The 19,297-nt window shown below is 44.1% G+C and overlaps 1 protein-coding gene across 1 annotated transcript; it reads left to right on the top strand.

Annotated features, from left to right (window-relative positions):
• The first annotated feature begins 1,404 nt into the window (after positions 1-1,404).
• On the top strand, positions 1,405-19,092 carry LOC119653488 (pickpocket protein 28-like). The gene is made up of 5 exons (XM_038058116.1): positions 1,405-1,411; positions 1,510-1,651; positions 2,299-2,411; positions 18,338-18,426; positions 18,484-19,092. Exons 1-5 carry the CDS (start codon positions 1,405-1,407, stop codon positions 19,090-19,092), a joined length of 960 nt encoding a protein of 319 aa, XP_037914044.1.
• The last annotated feature ends 205 nt before the right edge of the window (positions 19,093-19,297 follow it).

Here is a 19,297-nt window from a genome sequence, read left to right as displayed (position 1 = left end):
AATAGGTTACGGTGGGCAGGTCACTTAATCCGTATGGATGAATCCAGCCCGAAAAGTCTATAAGGGCAATATCTATAGTAGAAAAAGAAGACGAGGCAGACCCTGCCTAAGATGGAGCGATGGCGTAGGCCAGGACGCCAGGCAACTTTTAGGGATATCGAATTGGTGGACCTCGACGCAAAATCAGTATGTCTGGAGTTCCTTATTAAGGCAGGCCTAAACCGGATAGCGGTTGTTGCGCCGTTGATGATGATGATGAAAACCACTCTCAACCTTTTCCTTTCTCTGCAAAAGGTTGAATCCTCGCTGTTACAGAACTCACTACCCACCAATTTTCGTCCGAGTTCGACATCTCACTGATATTATTTGGCCAGGTTATACATCTTCCAGACTCTACCTCTTAGTACGGATGATTCTGGGATCTGTATAACGACGGAATCTTTTGGCGATCATGACTGCATATCCATAGATAATATCAGTCTCAACAGGCCGCGGTGGGTGGGTAAGGTTAGGAGGAAATACTAAGGAAGGGAGCAGCTGATTCCCGAAATACGGTGTTTGCAAAATAGGAACATCTTCTTGAATTCATCACTTAAACTACTGACTCCCAAACCATCCCAAAATTGCAGAAAGCTTGAAGCTTTCGTCTATTCCTCACGTCATCGCCCTAGCCCAACACAAATTCAAATTGAGAATAACGTCGGTATTAAAATAAATAACCTGTAAAGGGGATCATTAGGAAGCAGAATGCCAGCCAATGACAAAAATAAAATCGAATTACAAACTACTTTCTAACCCTGACAAATAGGCACCTCTAGAAGTTCTCGAGTCCTGGAAAGAGTTGGAGCATGAATGATGGCACATAAACATGAAATCCTCCTTTACTTCCATCCAGCCGATTCAAACTATCCCGAGTCATCCATTTTCTATTACTGATATCCTATGCGGTCTGGAAGCTCCATTCATAACTTTGTCCCTTACAACTCAGAGCACAAACAGTATAGTACTCCAACTTGGAAGTTACGCAAAAAAACACAGCGCACATAAATGTCCTTTTTGATTTTCTAATTTCAGAATTAGCATGCAAACACATAGTAATAGTATGTTAAACAAATATTCGTGCCTGGCCGTTGACACGTGCTATTTGCTATAACCGACCATCAACATAATGAATGGTTTGCTTTCAACTGAAGCACGCGTTCGTTGTCCAGGTCTACTTGTTACCCTCTTGGGGGGATGCTTACGGATGCAACGACCCAACACTCTAGTATAAAATGATTCTTGAGAGGATACGCTTCAATTGTGGTTAACTTAGGCTCTTTGGAATTTTTAAAGAAGTTTCAAGTTTTTCAATTGTTTTTAAGGAAGTTTAGGAAAACACTTAAGAACATTTGTAGGATAAAAATGGCGTGTAAGTAAATCCGGAAGGCATATTTTAGTATATCATCATTATTCTCTACAATTAATTCCTGAAAATTAAATACCATTATTTATGCTCTCAATTTCCAGCCTTGCAACTTGGTCCACCAACAAAGCAAAATAGCACAAGCTTGGAAAGCACATTCAGAACATTTTCCAATAGATTTTTAAAGAAAACATCAATTCAGTTTCTTGACAATATTTGCTCCAAGGATTCTCGAGGAGCTAGTCGGTATGTGGTTTTAGATCCGAGTTGAGAACAATATCAGGTTTTAAACGTCCTTTCGTCAATCTCAGGGTTTTTTATTTATTGGTCCTGGTTTTGTTGATTTCGCTGTCCTCGTATTACACGGTTGAACTTTACACCAAATGGACCAACAGGCCGATACTACTTACAGACAGCTCTAAGGAAATGTCCATAACATCCCTACCTTTCCCAGCGGTTACTATCTGCAACCTCAACCTTGCAAAACGAAGCATAGCAGAAAAAATAGAACGGTATGAAGTTGTTTTATATCGTTGCCTTTTCATACCTCACGAGTCCTTTGTACTAGATATACCTGGGATTTTGTCCGTTTGAAAACCATTTGCAAGGAGCAAATCGATCTGAGCTGGGCAAACGCAACAAATGCTACTGAATGGGAGGCTTTCCGCGAATTTATCAATCGAGTAACACAACCCTGTGACGAGATGATATTGACTTGTCGTTATGGTTCGACTTTTCAAAACTGCAGTGAGATCTTTGAAACTGTCATCACCGATCAGGGGGTATGCTGCAAGTTCAATAGTCTTCATCCTGATTTCATTTTTCAAAATAACCGGTAAGTGGTGCGAAGAGGCTATGTCTGCGCTTTTCCTAGTATCATTATTATATTACAGGAGTGATCAAATAACGTATAGGAACTTATCCTTACACACTCCCGTGCGTTTTATACCTGAGACTGGCTATGAAGACATCCTTCCCGAAGATTACTACCCAAGAAAAGTACAAGGTAACGTGGAGCAATATTATACTTTGCGAAATTCTGCATGTTTACACATTTCTAAGCAATAATAGCTTGCATTGGCCACCTATTACCTAAGGATTTTTTTTATAATTTGAGTTTTGAAGTTTTTTGCGATACCGTCGTTCGTTTTCCAGAACTGATTAAGGCCTCTGGCCACCATATACAATAGGAAATCAGGTAAATTGCAATTGCAAGTCAGATTTACTACAGAAACCCCTTTTCAATTCTTTGTGAATGTGTTATCTAATACGTAGCTGGTTGTATCTATCTTATCTTTTTATTGAATATGTTTTTTTTTTTTTAACACATTCAATTTATTCATTTCATATTTAAAAAGATCAGCTTAAGGCTATTACTTAATACTAGAACTTATTTCTAACGACATTAGTCTTATCTAGAAATTAACCTACAGCTTAATAATAAAGGTAATTTACAGTACAACTTAACCTAAGCTTACAAGCTAGTGGGGGGAAAGTCAGGAAAAACCCCCCATAAAATAGAGAGTGTTTGAGAAAAAAAACGGAACCGTTAAAGGGATGGGAGAAGGATGCGTAAGGGGAGGGTTAAAACTATTGGGAGATGGAGTAGACAGTGTCAGAGCGATGTACATTGTAGGGCCGATGGTAATACATTAATCTACCGTTGCGAAAAACGCGACCTAAGGAATGAAGGTTTAGGATGTCGGAGGGGAGGACATGGGTTCTAAATGGGCGGTCTATAGGACTGATGTATGAACAGATGGACTCTCGGACTAGGCTATTGTCATGATTCAGGGCTTGGTAGAGGAACTTTATTAGGGATTTGATGAGGAACACGTCTAAGCGGGTCGAGTTGACTCGGTTGTAGACGGCTTGGTTGGAACGGGGATGGGAAGGGCCTAGGGATATTCGGAGGAACTTCCTTTCGTTAGCTCTTAGGCGCTCCATTTGGTGTGAGGTTAGATCGCACCATGCTACGAAGCCGTACGTCATTAATGGACGTCATTAATGGACGTATTAGCAGCTTGTAGCAGTAGAGCTTAACGTTAGGACGGACAGAGGACTTGTAGTTGAGGATGGGCCATAAGGGTTTCAGACCACTTGTAGTGTTGGAGAGGATCGAATTAACGTGAGGAATGGGAGAGAGACGGGAGTTTAGATGGATGCCTAGGTATTTTGTGGATGTGACGGTGAGGATTGGGTCTTGGCCAATTTTAATAAGGAGATCGGAAATGTCGCAGCGCATCTTGAAGGTGATTTTGATTCTGCCTCGAAAGACGATGGCATGACATTTGGACGGATTGAGTAGGAGTTTCCAGGAGATGAGGTAGGAGTTGAGGGATCGGATGGAGTGGTTTATACGAGATTGGGCGGCACGGATATTTCTGGATGGGGTATAGAGAATTAGGTCATCGGCATATTGAAGGGTTTTAACTGTGTAGGGAGTTGTGGTGGAATGGTGAAGAGGGATATCTGCAGTGTAGAGTGAGAAGAGGGTTGCCGAGAGGACCGAGCCTTGTGGGATGCCTGCGGGGGGACTGTAGGAATCGGATAAGGAGTCGAGGACTCTAACTTGGGAATAGCGGTTGGAGAGGAAGCTAAGGATAAGTCGACAAAGGTGGGGATGAAATTTAAAAATGAAGGAAAGTTTGAAAATAAGGCCTTCGTGCCATACGGAATCGAAGGCCTTCTGAATATCTAGGAGGCAGGCGGTGGTGGGGATGTTGTTGTTTAGGTTTTTGTAAAGGTCGGATTTGAGGACGAGGAGGGCGTGTGATGTGCCATGTCCTTTCTTGTTGGCGAACTGGAAGCTAGGGATGGTATCGTGGTCGGAGATGTGGGAAAATAAAAGGTCATGGATGGCAACTTCAAAAATCTTGGAAAGGGAGTTGAGTAAGGAGATTGGGCGGTAGCTATTGGGATTGGATGCGGGTTCTTGTTTTTTCCGAATGGGGACGATGTGCGCTTGTTTCCACGGCGTGGGGAAATGTGCTAGGATGAAGCAGTGATTTAGGAGTTGTGAAAGGAGAGGACTTAAGGTTTTGGCGCACCTCTTAAGGATAATGGTAGGGATTTTGTCAGGACCTGTGGATTTTTTGTTTTTACGGGAAAGGATTATGGATTCGATGGATTCTTGGGAAAGGGATGGGATTGGGGTGCAAAAATGGGGAGCGGGACCTGGGGGTGGAATTGGTAGGCTGGTGTAAACTGGGAAGTTGGACGTAAGGTCGGAGAGGTGTTGAGAAACCGAAGATTCGGTAGCAGGGTCTGAAAGGTGAAGGGTGGTGTGATGAGCTGCGAGAAACGCTTTTGCCAATTGGTCAGCATGATCTTTAGGTGACGTGTTGTGGGGAAGGATGGTGGGAGTTTTGGATTTGGCGAGGTGGGGACAAGTGTGGCGGAGTTGGTTACAGGTTTGGTTGTTTATTGAGATGCCTGAGAGTTTGACGGTGTGGTGTTCGGCGTAGAGGGATTGGATTTCGGATCGAATGGATCGAGTTAGGGAGTCGATGCGGATTTTAAGGGAGTTGAAAAGTGGATTATATCTGTTTCGGTGGAGTTGGCGGCGGAGAGTGGTTTTGAGTTTTATTAGGTTAAGGATGTGGGTGGGGAGTGTGATTAAGTTGTTATAGTTTAAGGGACGAAGAGGGATGGTTTGGTTGCACACCTCTTGGGTGATTTCGGAAATCTGGGCTATTGAATTGTCTAGTATCTCCGGAGAAGGAGAAGGTGGAAGAGAGATGGCTGAAAGTCTGTCAGCAAGTCTGTAGTTGACTAGATTCCAGTTGGCTTTGGAATAATCGGGAAGGAATTTAGGTTGGGTTCTAGGGAGTTGGTCGTTAATGTAGAGTTCTAGGACTACACCGTCATGGTCACTTAGGCCGGGAACAGTTGGGAGATCGGAGGGAACCATAGGGAAGTGGGATTGGGTGAGGAGATTATTACTAATGAGGAACAGGTCAAGATAAGAATGGGAATTGGATGAGTGGTGGGTAGGTTGATTGGGTGGGAGAAGGGTTAACTGTAGGGGGAGAGAATTCTGGGTATACCAGTTGGCTAGCCTGTTGCCATTAGGGTTGGGAATGGAATTGAACCACATACTGTGTTTGGCATTCAGGTCGCCGCCTAGTATGAGGAAGACTTGTTTATTTTGGGATTCTGGGAGGCCTCTGAGGAAATGTATGAGTCGGGTGAGGTCAGCTGGGTCAAGGATCTGTTTTGGGCAGTAGAGGCTGCCGAGAAAAGTGATAGAGGAACGGGAAATGACCGCGATAACCGTAGTCTCAAGGGAAGGAATGATGGATGATGGGACAAAAATATGGATGGAGTCTATGTGATTGGACACTAGGATAGCTGTACCTCCGCCCGGGCGGTTTATGCGATCGGTTCGGAAGGAAGTGATGTTGGGAAAGGAGAGTCTGTGGGTCGAGTTAAGCCTTGTTTCGGTGAGGAGGAGGAAGTGTGGATTATGGGTGTTATGGAAGTTAAGGAGTTCATGTCTCTTTTGCCTGCTCACAATGGAATTTGGGTTGAGCAATACCACTTTAGTGGACATTGCTGGGAGAGACTTGGCACAAGAAGGAAAGTAGGGCGAGGCGTTTTTCCATAGGGGAGGAAAGGGAATGGTAAGTGGGAATGAAGGAGTTGAGTTGGGAGGCGAGTTGCGGAGTCGGCATATTGAATAGTGAGAGGATTTCACTATCCAAATTGAAGGAGTTGCTAGGATGAGCGGCGTTTCTGGCTATGGAAGCATAGGAGAGTGGCTGGTTTTGTAGTGGGAGAGAATTGGTAAACTGACTAGGGTTGTGCAAGGAAGAAGTCTTGGAAGCAGGGGTTGGAGAGGGCTTGTTTGGTTGAGGGGGTGTGTTTTGGCGTGCACGGGCTTGTACGAACATCGGGCAGTTGCGATAACTCGCCGGATGCGTATTGGAGCCGCAATTTATACACATAGGATTTTGATTGGGGGTCTTGGGGCATTGTCGGGGACCGTGGGGAGTGTTGCATTTAACGCAACGGTAAGGTAGATTGCAGTTAGATGCGGCGTGTCCAAGTCTCTGACAATTGCGACATTGGGCTATTTCGTGGAATTGAACGGGTTCAAAATTAACAAGGCAATGGAACATCGCCCTGGCCTTGGATAAGACGGATTGTTGGAAGCCTGGTTTGAATGAAACCAGGAAAAGGTGGAGGGATTTGCTGTTTCGCCTCGATGAGCTCGTCTCATACGGTCGAACACTAACTGCGTCTGAAACACCGAGCCGGTGGAGTTCGCCGAGAACTTCATCAGATGTGTAGGTGAAATCTAGTCCCCGGAGAACTAGATTTACCGGCTTTTGATGTGCTGGTGTGAAAGTGAAGAAGGGATGATTCCCTTCTTTCAGTAGTGCTTTCGTGGTTTCGAACTCCGTTTGGTTCGAGACGAGCACATGTGTGGAGTGAATACTGGTTTTCTTGAGGGAGACATTAGGGGAAGCACTGATTATTTTAGTTGTAACAGATCTTGTACTAGTTTATTGAATATGTGCCTCCAACCCCAGCTTATATACGGCATATAAAACTACCCATAGAGTCGGAAAGACATATGTATATGAAGAGATCACAGCATCCTACGCACCAATAGAGATATTCAATATAGTGAGGAAGGATACTTACAAGTTCAGGAGAGGATTATTAAAGGCAACATTTTTGTTGATAGGTGACCTGAATGTCAAAGTTGGCTCTAATAATACCATGTTGGGCATGTTATAGAGTCGCATCGGCTTGATAGCCGTAACACCAACTTTGAAATGTGTACAGACTTCTGCATTTTTCACCCCGTAGTTTCCGACGCTACTCTGCCTGAGCATACGGCCTAATACAAGCCACAAGCTCAGTTCGGTTTCTAGCATCTAATTAAATTGACCACATCGCGGTCAACAGTAGAGTTGTCTTACGAACATGTGTAATACAAAAGGTGCTGACATCGGCTTCAAAAGGAATCATCATCTGATTGTCGCTTACATTCTCTTACGTGTCGCAACACAAATTTGATACGAGCCATCGACTAGCGATGGAAAGACTTTTTGACTGCGGATTTGAGCCAAACTTCAAACAACCCGCACGAGAATATAAATGGTCACTGAACCCCTATCAAAAGCGCCTTATCTCTGTTGCGGCCATGTCTAAAAAGGCGTTACAAGGCTTGGTTGGCTGCGGAGACATAGATCGATAGCAAGATAAACGCAAGAAACTAGCAGCTCTGTCGACATCTGGAGGCGGGGATGAGCACGACGCGTTAGAGCTCCGTTACCGTGAAAAAGTATCGAACTCCTATACAGCACGAAATTATCTTTACCATTAATGAACGCAAATGAAATAAAGCCGCCGGTCTCGACGGTCTCCCTGCACAACTTTTTCATGTAGATCCTGAGGCTTGTTACTTCCACTCATTCGTGAATGCAGAATTGAGATGTTTTTCAATAAATAAAGGAAGTGGATGAACGTTAAGATTCCGAAGAAACCTCTGAGAAATTCGAAGTTTTAAGCGATATCCGCCAGAGGTACATCTATTTGATTTAATGAACATGAAAGCCCTGGGGGCTTAACGTGAGTACCTGCCGTGTAGGCATAATTTCACGGTCCTCTTCGGACACGGATTGATTTTATGACCACAATCAGAGCCCCCCATGACTGGCACAGCGTTACTGGTTTATACTGAGTGCAGGCTCAGCATTCATACCAGTGGATGCGAGGCCTATCTAACACCTCTGCTCCAACTAAGGGGTACGGCACCCGAGTTGTACAGCTCAACTCCACGCTTGAGTTCCGAGGAGCTCTGCCCGCTATGTAGGCATAACCACAACCACCATGAAACTCCCACTAGGGGGCCAACCTCTTGGAGCATATGCTCTCAGAGGGCCGTCCCGGTTCCCATTGTAACAGATAACCTCCGGTGAGGCTTCGTGGCCAAAGCTACTTCAGATGAGTCCCTTGCAGACTCGGGTCTGATGGCCCTTCTCGAGTACGTGAGGACGGAACTCCCGAACGGATGATTTAATGGACAGATCTATCGAGGGCTCCGGCCAATTTGCATATTAAGGAAGTGTCATTTCTGCCGACACTGCCACCGAACTTAATGTCGCTCCACAGCTCAGCTCTGCATCCAATTTCGCTGTTTTATTCAAAATTTGAAAATAGAAACCTCGTGCGGCATTGTGAAGAAATAAACTCCGACCAAAGGGGAAAAGCGCAAAAGCCGGTAATGTCGACTATAAATAGAAAAATGTCTCCGCCTATCGGGTGCCTTAGATTGCTGCTAGAAATAGTTACATTGTTTCCCCAACATCAGGAAGCAACTTCAAAGGTAGCAATAAGTGCCACGGGAATCCTTCCATTAGCCAAAGAGATAACGCAGCCCCCGGTATTGATTAAGTCTCTGATAGTACCAATTATGTCTGCAAAGAAGCGGTTTTTCCCCCAAAGAGGGCATACAAAAGACTGTGCTGATTCTAAAGCTAGGTACCAATATCATATAGAAATAGCTATCTTCAAAGTACAATAAGCAAGGTTCCCGAGTGGATAGCCCATAACCGGCTATACCAAATAATCGATATCGGCGATTCTTTGTATGATAATATCGAGAGTTTGGTTTCTGAAGTAGCTTATCATCTATCTGCGCGCAAAAGAGAACTATATCATCAAAGACCTCATCGCGACAGAAGCGGCAACTATATATATGGTCGCCATTTACCTCTTAATGGGCATAGCCCGCCAATCACCCCTACACGCCACCGTGAACGGTCCGCTGAAATCAAACTTCCCAAGAATCGTGGGCGATTCGCAAACACCGAACCTGAGGTAATGAAACCGTGGCTCGACCTCAACTATCTCGACGAGGATTATTTTAGCATCAATTTCAATTTTGTTGCTTCTGTCCATGCTTTTTAATAGATTCCAAATAAAAAACATATACGTATTTCGGGCGTAAGTTCTGCCCTTTCTCATTGTCTGATCAGCTAAGACATTCTGTCCATTCTGGTCTATAAATATTAAATTTAACATGGGGGTCTTTTAATTCCTATAATAGATAACTTAATTGGCCTCGCGGTGTTACTAACGGTGCCTGGTGTCTCATTTTCCCCCTCTCTCAGAAGCTTCGATTGTACGTTGCCCCTGTCGCGATGTAATCGAAGAAGGGCACAATGCTGATATCAATGATAGCACAGTACATCATTGAGAAGAGACATAGCATCACATGGGGCAACGTAGAGGTCATCGTGGAATTGTGACGCCTTTTCAGAACGGGGTGACCTGCGTAGCACGCGAGAAAATAATATTATTAATGGCGGCCCAATGCTAATCGATATTCTAGGGTTGGTGACTCAGGGTATCACCACTGTCGAGTGATAGTTGGATCAAGTAAGTAGTCGACGTGGAACTTTGGGGATCGCAGCACTCCAACACTGCGAAAAATGACGGACGACCATCAGATGGTGATCCCTTTCGAGACCAATATCAGCGCCTCCCTTGTTAAGCGCATTCATAAGATAACTCCTAAATCTTCTTTTGATCGCACAATGGTCTACCTGATTGCTTGTACGGTGTCGGCCAGTTAACACCTAACTGACCTTATGGCAAGCTCTGTGCTCCAACAATGTGCCACCAATGACAAGGCGCTGGAAGCTACAGAAATCCACAAACCCCCCAAAATTTTCGTTGCGGTCGTCAAAACCGTGTTTCTCCATCATAAGTCCGAGCAAGGTCTGACTGGATTATCCTGGTTCTTAGCTGGGGCTCAGTAAAACCTGACTCTTCCACTGGTCGGAAGTTTGTTAGCAGTGTCCCATGTGTTCCTAATATAATAGTTCGAAGCCTTCCTGTAGAAATCTGCTTTTTTGTAAGGTCGTTTTTATGGCTATTGCGGAAATCCGAGTGTTATTTTTCAAGCTTGTGCTTTTTTACTCGAGATTTCCTGGCTTAACCAGTAGTTCGATTTTCTGCTGTAATACAAATGCCGTCGCAGCGCAGCATCGCATGACTCAGTTACGCATTGACACAGCTGGCCCACCACTTTCATCACTCTTTTGAGCCGTTAACTCCTTCTAAAGCCAACAGGAAGTTAGAAGTTTTTCTGCCTTCAGAGTTTTCAACGTCAAGACTGACCTCCTGTAGTGCTTACTCATCGCCCAGACCATTATTCTAGGACTAACTAGCAATTAACGTATGCGAAATCGAGGGTTAATCCTTTGCTTCGGAAAATCGGCACAAATTCAAAAAGGCTTGTATAATTTCTAGATCCACAGGGGTTTCAACTAGCGTCCGCACCTGGCTTCCGCGCTCTGAGGCCCACGCTTAGAAACCGCAAGCAATTATTTTAGAGCTGTGATTTCTAGCAACCAAAAGCAACCTGTCTAATATCTCCCTATATTGAGTGTGTATCCCTCGCCTATGTATAAATTAATGTCAAGTCTACCTGGTTTTTGAGAAAAAGCCCTACGCTGCATCACAGTAGTTAAAATTGATTAGTGTCAATCTCCTTCAAGTGTGCAGTGCAGATCGTTCCTATATGATGGACATCAGCCATCATCTTCAATGTGCTAGTCCTGGACATGCCCTTTCCCCTTGGACTTCATATACCGTTGGTTTCCAGAACAATCCTAGGTGAGGTAAACCATCTCTAAGCATGTTCTGCACGTTTTTCAACCCATCATGGTGGCTGATGCATGTTACTACTAACTAGCTGAAACCAAAGCAATAGCAGGTGATTACCAATAAACTCGGTGCCCATCGATCACCCTGTTCTATGCAAGCAGCAAAGAGGAAAGAAATCGTAAAGGCCCTTTTTCCTCTCCACCCCATCCCAACTGAAGCTGTCGATGAAGGAGTGAGTATTAAGGAATGCTCACTCTTCACTGTAAAGGAAATGGGGGGAACCAGTCCTGTCCATGAAGGGCAAAAAAGCACCAGGACCGGATGGTATTCTAAACGAAGTGTTGAAACTCATATGTAAATACAATCGTCAATGTCGGCGAGTGGTGCTCCTTGTGACTCTAGGCGCAAGAAGCGCCTTTAATTCTGCGAGATGCAGCCACATGAAAATCGTTTTCATACTCCAGGCTACCTATTGCGGATGTTGAGGGACTATTTAAAGAACTGTGCCCTACTCTACGAGGCCCAGGAAGGGCCGCGCAGAATGAAGGTAGCATTGAAGGCAGCTCAGGAATCCATCCTTGGTCCGGACCTGTGGAACGTCTTATAGTCTTCTACTATATAACCCGAGATGCCTGATGAATCGCATCTGGTCGGATACGTAGATGATGTTGCGGAAATGGTTACCACACGCACGGTTGAGCAAACTCAACGCACATTGGGAATAGTGATGCACGAGTAAGCAAATGGGTGACTGAACATGCATTCACCTTATGTTTGGACAAAACCGAAGTCGTTGTGCTAACCAAGAAGAGGGTTCCCACTGTCCTCCCTATTCAGATTAGTGAAACCATATTCTTGTCGAAGCTGGCAAGGCGCTAGAATGTTTGCGATTGGCCGGCTGATGTCCAATGTTGGAGATCCCTTATCTAGCAGATGTCGCTTGCTGGTGAGTGCGGTTCAGTCTGCCCTCCTTTACGGTTTCGAAGTATGTTATGGGCTGATTCCCCCAGTAATGAAATGTACCGCAAACTCCTAACGCAAGTACATTGACGAGAGGCTCTGCGAGTTTTGTCCGCCTATTGTACGGTCTCGGACCCGGCAATAATGATGATAGCGGAAATTATTTAGACCGCTCACCATGCTGCCGAGCGAAGACTTATAAACCTCAGAAAAGGCGAGGGAAATAAAGAAGCTGTCGCTTGTGAAGAAAAAGTCCGAACTCTCTGCGCATGGTAGCATTCTTAGGAAAGTGAATCGAGAGGTAGGTCCTCAGGGGTCACTATTTTGAGTGGCTCCACGTGATGTTCCTAACAAATGCTTAAGCGTTTTTTTACTTCAGTGTCCTAACGTAAGTTAATTTAACACCCTTTACGAAAACCAAACGAGAAGCGTAGAGACAGTCTCGTTGGAACGTATGATGTCAATCTCCTTGATGAGCTCACACAAACCATTTATTCGTTCCTCAAGTGAAAGAGCACTGTTCCGATTGGCTCCCTTCTACAGTCGCGATTTGCACAAAATATCTATCCATGTTTTTTTCCGAATTCCGAGGCTTATCTCAACTGTGATCCTCCAAAAAGAAACCCATGTAGATAGATCTAACTTCCGTTTCGAAAATATTTCTTATAGCACTAGATGCAATAGTCACAGTCAGTCAGTCAGTCTTCTCCTCTGCCGAAAACTGCTGTTACTTGGATTTCGAAATCATACACCGCAAAAAATCTGCGCCAGCGGAAGCGCTCAATGAGAGATTTGACAACCATGAACCGACTCCCGGCTTATAACGTCTCTATCCATGAGGGTGGTGCTTTCAGCCGAACGAAACTGGTTCCAAAAATAGCCCTCGAACAAACACTAATCCACTCAGCGGGTCACAGGAAGGAGGGACTACACAGGGACCGTGTTTTTCGTGCTTGGGAATGAACTATGATTTCATAAATAACACGAAGAACATTTAAGAAAACTTCCGTGGTAAACGGCATCAAATTTACGTTCATAAAAGTGCTGGAGGAGCAAAATTCCCTAGCGACAAATAAAAAACTCACATCGGAAATACAGATACACCACACGGCAAAGAAAACGGAGCAGCAATCAAGAACTGAAGGGCGAATTTACATATTGAAGTCTGGAGACGAGAGGATCCGTAAATAAAGACTTTCCACGTTTTCCGGTTTTGTTTCTTGTATTTATCATTAGGGCATTTCATCGTATTGCGGCAGAGGAGGGTGTCAAAGTTGGAGAAAAGCCCCGTAAGCTGCGCCTCATACACACCTGAGACCTTCAAAGGCATAAGGTAGAGGATACAATCCGCCATGGGTTTCCCTCTTTTGTTTTCAGCACTAGGTCCACGAGTGTCCGGCTCTCCGCTCATGATCCAACCGTAGATTTATTTGTGATTTCCCCCTGCACTTTAATATTCTGGGTTCATCCTGGTGCGAACCCCACACACCAGACCCTCAAACCAGTAATTTTTGTACAAGACGTGAAAGAGACTGAAAATTGCATAAGGTTCCTCCCCACCATGTCGAACCTAGCAAGCATAGAGATGTGCAAGCATGTTTCAACGGAACACTTCAGCAAAGCAGCATTTAGTTGCTGTAACCTCAACTTTTGCTTCTTTCCGAATTTGATTTTCGAATAGTTCTGTCGTCGTGATTAACCCCAGACAACCCGGATTGTTAACCTAGTCATCCCCAACATCTGCATTCACTGTAGGTTATGCGAACAAAGTGGAAAATTATGTAGCATGCAATCACGTGTATTAGTACCCATGTTGGAACATAAAACCCGGGAAACGCCTACTGAACCAACACCAACAGTTCTACCACCAAACCCTATCTCAACCTCATAATGAAAAACTGGAGACGGAGGAGGATGAAGCGATACGTCAAGCGCCTAAAAAACCTACTTTCAACCAAATTGACCACATTTTGATTTACCGCCGCCTCCTCTCAGCATTGATTAATGTCAGAAAATATGGGAGACCAATATAGGCCCGGATTACTATCTCATTGGCATAATGTTCCGGGCTCGAATCAAAACACGGCGTAGAATCGACTCTGACAATCAGGTGAGACTAAATAGTGAAGCCATTCACAACAAAGCCCTCCGCAATACCTATAAGGGTAAATGGATGCCGCAATAACCGCAATCAACAGAGGACCTGGAGATAAAGCATCAACAAATGATCTTCACAACCACTTGAAGGACGTTTTCATTGATAAGGCCGCAAGCATCCTTGGATTCAGCAGCGCAAAAAAAGACTGATTTGATGATGAATGAAAGTTAGCAACAGAAGGGAAGAATGCTGCATACCGAGCAATGCTGCACTCTCAAAGAACGCAGGCACGCGCGCAGACCTATTGAGAACTCTGTCAAGCAGAGAAGCGGCTGGATGGAAGAAAGAAGCTTGGGAGAACCAACAGGTCTATGAACTCCAAAAGTGCAGGGAGCAACCGCACTAGGTGCGGAAGTTTTACCAATAAGTCAGCAGAATGAAGCCTTACACACCTCGATACTCATCCTGCCGAGACAAAGAGAGAAATCTAATTTCCAGTAGAATGGACATATTGGACCGATGGGTTGAGTATTTAAATCAATACTTCAACAACCAAAATCTCGGCGAGCTGATGATCCCACCAACTGAAGACAATGGACAAATGCTACCACCACCAAGCATGGAAGAAACACCCCGTGCAATTCATCGACGATTTTTAGTGCGAAAATTTATTTTTGAAGCAAGTTTATTTTTAAAGCGATAGAACGAAATAAAACATTTTTATAAAGAAGTGAAATTTGTGAAATTTAGAGCAGAATGAGCACTCTACAGCCCTACAGGTTCACGAAAGTGACACGGAAAAAGCATCGCAAGGCGATTGACAGCCCAACCGCTGAACTTCATCCAGACGACGGCGGAGAAACGTCGTCCGAGAAGACGCTCTCAAGCGGCTGTGAGTCCGATTCGTAGTCCGAATCTGACCACATGGTCAGAAACTCGACATCGGCGCGTCTTCGAAAGGAAAATAAAAAGCTAATGAAAAAAACTCGAGGAAGTCCTCGAGAACAACCGACGCAAGAAGATCAGATCAAAGAACTGACTACCGCGATCGTGTCGCGAACCAGAACGGGGGAGCAACTCCACCGTTTCCTCACAATCGGTAATCCCGCCATCAACCTAGCCACTAGCAGTAACCTAACTGTTACTCCTAACCCAAACACCTTTCCTTTCCTCGAAACAGTCCCTGGCATAAGTGACCATGATGCCATACTCCTAAACATCAAGCTCTTAAACAGAGTCATTCATTCCACCCCGCCCACAGTTCCCGACTTCCAGTGCGCTAAATGGAAATACATCAACCTGGCCCTCAAAAGTAAATTTTAAACCCTCCTACTCCAGTTATACAGTTTCCAACGACACTATCGGCAAAACAGATGCATCGAAGCAATTCGGAAGGTTTGTGATGAACTGATTCTATCCCGTCCCTTAATCTGCCGCAACTTCATTTCCCTCCCTGATGATGTCCAAAACGATATCCAATACAAAAAGATCCTCAGGAGGAGACTATTTAGAAATGGATACTCTCCGCAATCCTCTCCCCTTCTTTCCGAAATCCGTGAACTAGACAGGTCCATCCGCGTAAGAGTCCTCACCCTCAACGCCCAATATCTCTACAACTGTCTCTCCAACACCGAACTGAACCCTGGTACATACAGGGAACTCAGGAAAACCTGCCTGCGTTTAGGCAAATCTGTCCAGCGAAACGAGATCTTACCGCAAAACATCCCCCCCCCCCCCCCCACAGAGAAAAGGTGAACATCCTCGGTGGCCACTTCCTCCAAGCACACCACTGCACCATCCACTTCCGGGAACCAGATTTCGACAACGAGGTAGGCAGAAAACAGCTTATCCGTCCCCTTGTCATTTTTGGCTTCATCTTCTGATCCGACAGCTCCCCAAATCGAACGACTCCAACTCAAAGAGCGGAGAATCCTACGCCACTGTTCCAATACCTATAAAAATGAAGACCGTTCCAAATACATCTCCAACCAGGTTCTCTACGATTCCTGCCAAACGCCCTGCATCAACGCCGTCCTAGCCCGTCATGCCCTCAACTTCCTCAATAAATGTCTACCCCACCCTAATCCCCTTATCTCCCAGGCAGAAAGAAAGAAAATCTTCTACGAACTTATCTGTTCCCCCAAATCCTCTCATCTCTCCAGACCCGAAACCTCCTTTTCGACCCCGACGGCAGAGTGATTTTCTACACCGGCAACCACTCCTCATCCCAATTTTCAAAACCCACCCATCCCGCATGCTCCCCACCCCAACCGCCATCCTAGGTACGAAACCGTCTTCGTCCCCCTTTTGAACTTCAGTTGACTTAAAACTATTGGTGGCGGAAAATTCGTACCGTTTCAACTAAAGACTGGTCTGTGATTATTTTGGAAGAGGTTAAAAGTAGGGAAAACTTGACTATATTTTTATTACACCCTTGATTACCCAGAAGGACTATGTATGGTTTGTGTTTATCAAGAAAATCACCCTATGATGGAATCAATATTCAACTCGATAATCCTAATGTCCATTTTTTGATGTCAAGATACCTAGCATCGTTATAGTCAACTATTAGCTTGGATAATCGGTTAAATTAGTTCAGATTAGCTCATACAGGGTGCGGCAGCATAACTTCCTTTTTTCAAAACTCAATAAAAACTATTGTGTGCATCGGAAAATATTTATTTATTTTTTATAATGTAGGTACATGTCTAAAGTTTTTATTTACATTGTTTTGAAGATCAAATCTGTTAGGTGACGTCCCCCATTCTCCATACATTGCGTAAACCGATTTCTGGCATTTGTCATGACTCTTGTTAGCATAGCAGGTGTTATGTTGGCAATATCTTCTTGGATGTTGGTCTTCAAATCTTGTAGGGTTCTTGGACGGTTCACATAAACACGGGATTTCAAAAAACCCCATAGAAAAAAATCACGAGGGGACAGATCGGGAGAGCGTGCCGGCCATTCGAAATCGCCTCTAATTGAGATAAGGCGCTCTGGAAAGTGTTCCCTCAAAACAGCCATCGATTCTCTTGAAGTGTGTGCTGTTGCACCGTCTTGTTGGAACCAAGTGTCCCCCAAATCCAAATTTTCTAGCCGTGGGAAAAAAAAATTCTGTAGCATGTTTACATACCGGTCCGAATTCACTGTCACTGTAACCTCATTTTCCTCAAAAAACCAGAGACCAATAATTCCAGCTGAGGAAATTGCACACCACACTGTGACTTTGGGTGAATGCAAAGGCTTTTGATGCAATTCTCGAGGGTTGGTGTCAGCCCAGTAGCGCATGTTGTGTTTGTTAACCGACCCACACAAATGAAAATGGGCTTCATCGCTAAAAAACAATAGCACCCTCGGGAACGACATCAATAAGAAGCTCACACGCGTTCATCCGAGAATTGAAGTCACGTTCTGAAAGTTCCTGCACTATCGCCATCTTATAGGGATGAAAATGAAGATCATCACAAAGAATTCTTCTCACAGAACGATCGGATAGTCCAAGGGCAGATGCGTGTTTGCGCGCAGAACGCCGTGGCGATCGCAACATTGACGCTCTCACTGCTTCAATGTTCTCAGGTGATCTAACGGGCCGAGGGACTCCAGTTCTTCCTTTTGACGCACTTGCAGTTTGTCTGAATGCAGTGACCCATGTAACAATTGATTTGCGGTCTGGGACGGGAGCCAACGGGGCTAAATTAAAGCGATTCCGAAATGCACGCTGTGTTGCAATAACCGAACATCCGCTTGAAAAGTAAACCTCAACGGCAAAGGCACGCTCCTCACTATTCCAACGCATAATGGCGACTGAACCGTGTCGGGACAAAACTTTACAGTATCCCCTCTTGAACGAGACCACTAGCGCTCCGCTATGACATCAACTAACTGAGTGGCGCGCATTTTAAAAAAGGAAGTTATGCTGCCGCACCCTGTATAAGAATCTTGCTGTAAAGTTTGATAGCAAACTTTGATTCAGTCTACATTTATATATAATTCCTTCGCCTGTAAAATTCTGGACTGCGAGTGCCTCGAAATTGAATTAGTTCGAAAGAAATCCACTCAATTTCTAAATTTCAAAAATAATCTCACCTGCACTAATTACCCTGAATAAATAAATAAATAAATTAGTACTTAAATTTGTAAATACTTAATTCAGTAGTATTTTGTTTTCGTTTTTGGTTAATAGCAGTTTCGTATCTGAATCTAGCAAAAAACTGAAATTTCAGAGTCCTTTAATTTATTAACAGGTATGGGCGTTCCCATGGGGTTGACACTTGTTCTAAATGCATCCTTAAACGAATATTATTGCTCATCATCCCGCAGTTTCGGTTTCAAGGTAAACGTGCCTTAAAGTTCTAATATTTCTTTAAAACAACAAATTTATTAACTTCAGATAAGACTACATATTCCATCCGATACACCACGAGTTGCTGACTATGCAAAGCTGATACCGACAAAATACGAAACCAGAGTTCTTATCACACCATCTTATCGGGACACAGCACAGGCCGTTCGTTCTCTTCCTGTCACCGCCCGGAATTGTCTATACAACTCCGAATCAGATTTGGAATACTTTCAAATATACTCATCGAACAACTGCGAATTAGAATGCACTTCAAAGATAATGGAAGAGGAATGCGGATGCGTGCAAACCTATTTACCTCGAAGCTCAAATAAAACGATCACCTGCGGCCTGAAGGATTTCATTTGTTCACAGAGGGTTGAAAAGGAACTCAGCGGTTTAGTCAATCCGCGGCGGAAATGTAAAGATTGTTTATGGAGTTGTTCTTTCATTGACTTCGATGAAACTATTTCACGGAGTCGTCTTATGGAAAATGCTCCTATGCTGAATGAAGTCCTTCCCGGAGGGTATAATGTAAGTGAACTGGCGGTGGTACACTTTTATTATAATCGTAAAACAATGAGAGTAACGCGAATGGAAGCATATTTAGGATTTCTGGACTTTTTCTGTAAGTATGGTTGGAAAATATTTGGTTACTGAGCCGTTAAGTATAGTTTTCTTTTATTATTTATTCTTCTATCATTTATTTCCTTTTTTATATAAAAAAATATCTATTTAATTACTAAACGGACTAAGTTTCAAGATGCCAACAATCTATCGCTTGATTGTATTATTTACAATGTACAGCAAACAGTGGAGGAATCTACAGCTTATTTCTAGGATTCAGCATACTTTCCCTTATAGA

The sequence above is a fragment of the Hermetia illucens genome, chromosome 4 (assembly GCF_905115235.1).
Source record: "Hermetia illucens chromosome 4, iHerIll2.2.curated.20191125, whole genome shotgun sequence".
Classification (NCBI taxonomy): Eukaryota; Metazoa; Arthropoda; class Insecta; order Diptera; family Stratiomyidae; genus Hermetia; species Hermetia illucens.
This window is presented reverse-complemented; position numbering and strand designations above follow the sequence as displayed.

What these genes read in the sequence shown, in the direction of transcription:
- LOC119653488 (XM_038058116.1), top strand. An exon ending in GATTCTCGAGGAGCTAGTCG is followed by an intron (nt 1,652 to 2,298) that starts GTATGTGGTTTT and finishes ATTATATTACAG; the next exon opens with GAGTGATCAAATAACGTATA. An exon ending in CTACCCAAGAAAAGTACAAG is followed by an intron (nt 2,412 to 18,337) that starts GTAACGTGGAGC and finishes ATTTATTAACAG; the next exon opens with GTATGGGCGTTCCCATGGGG.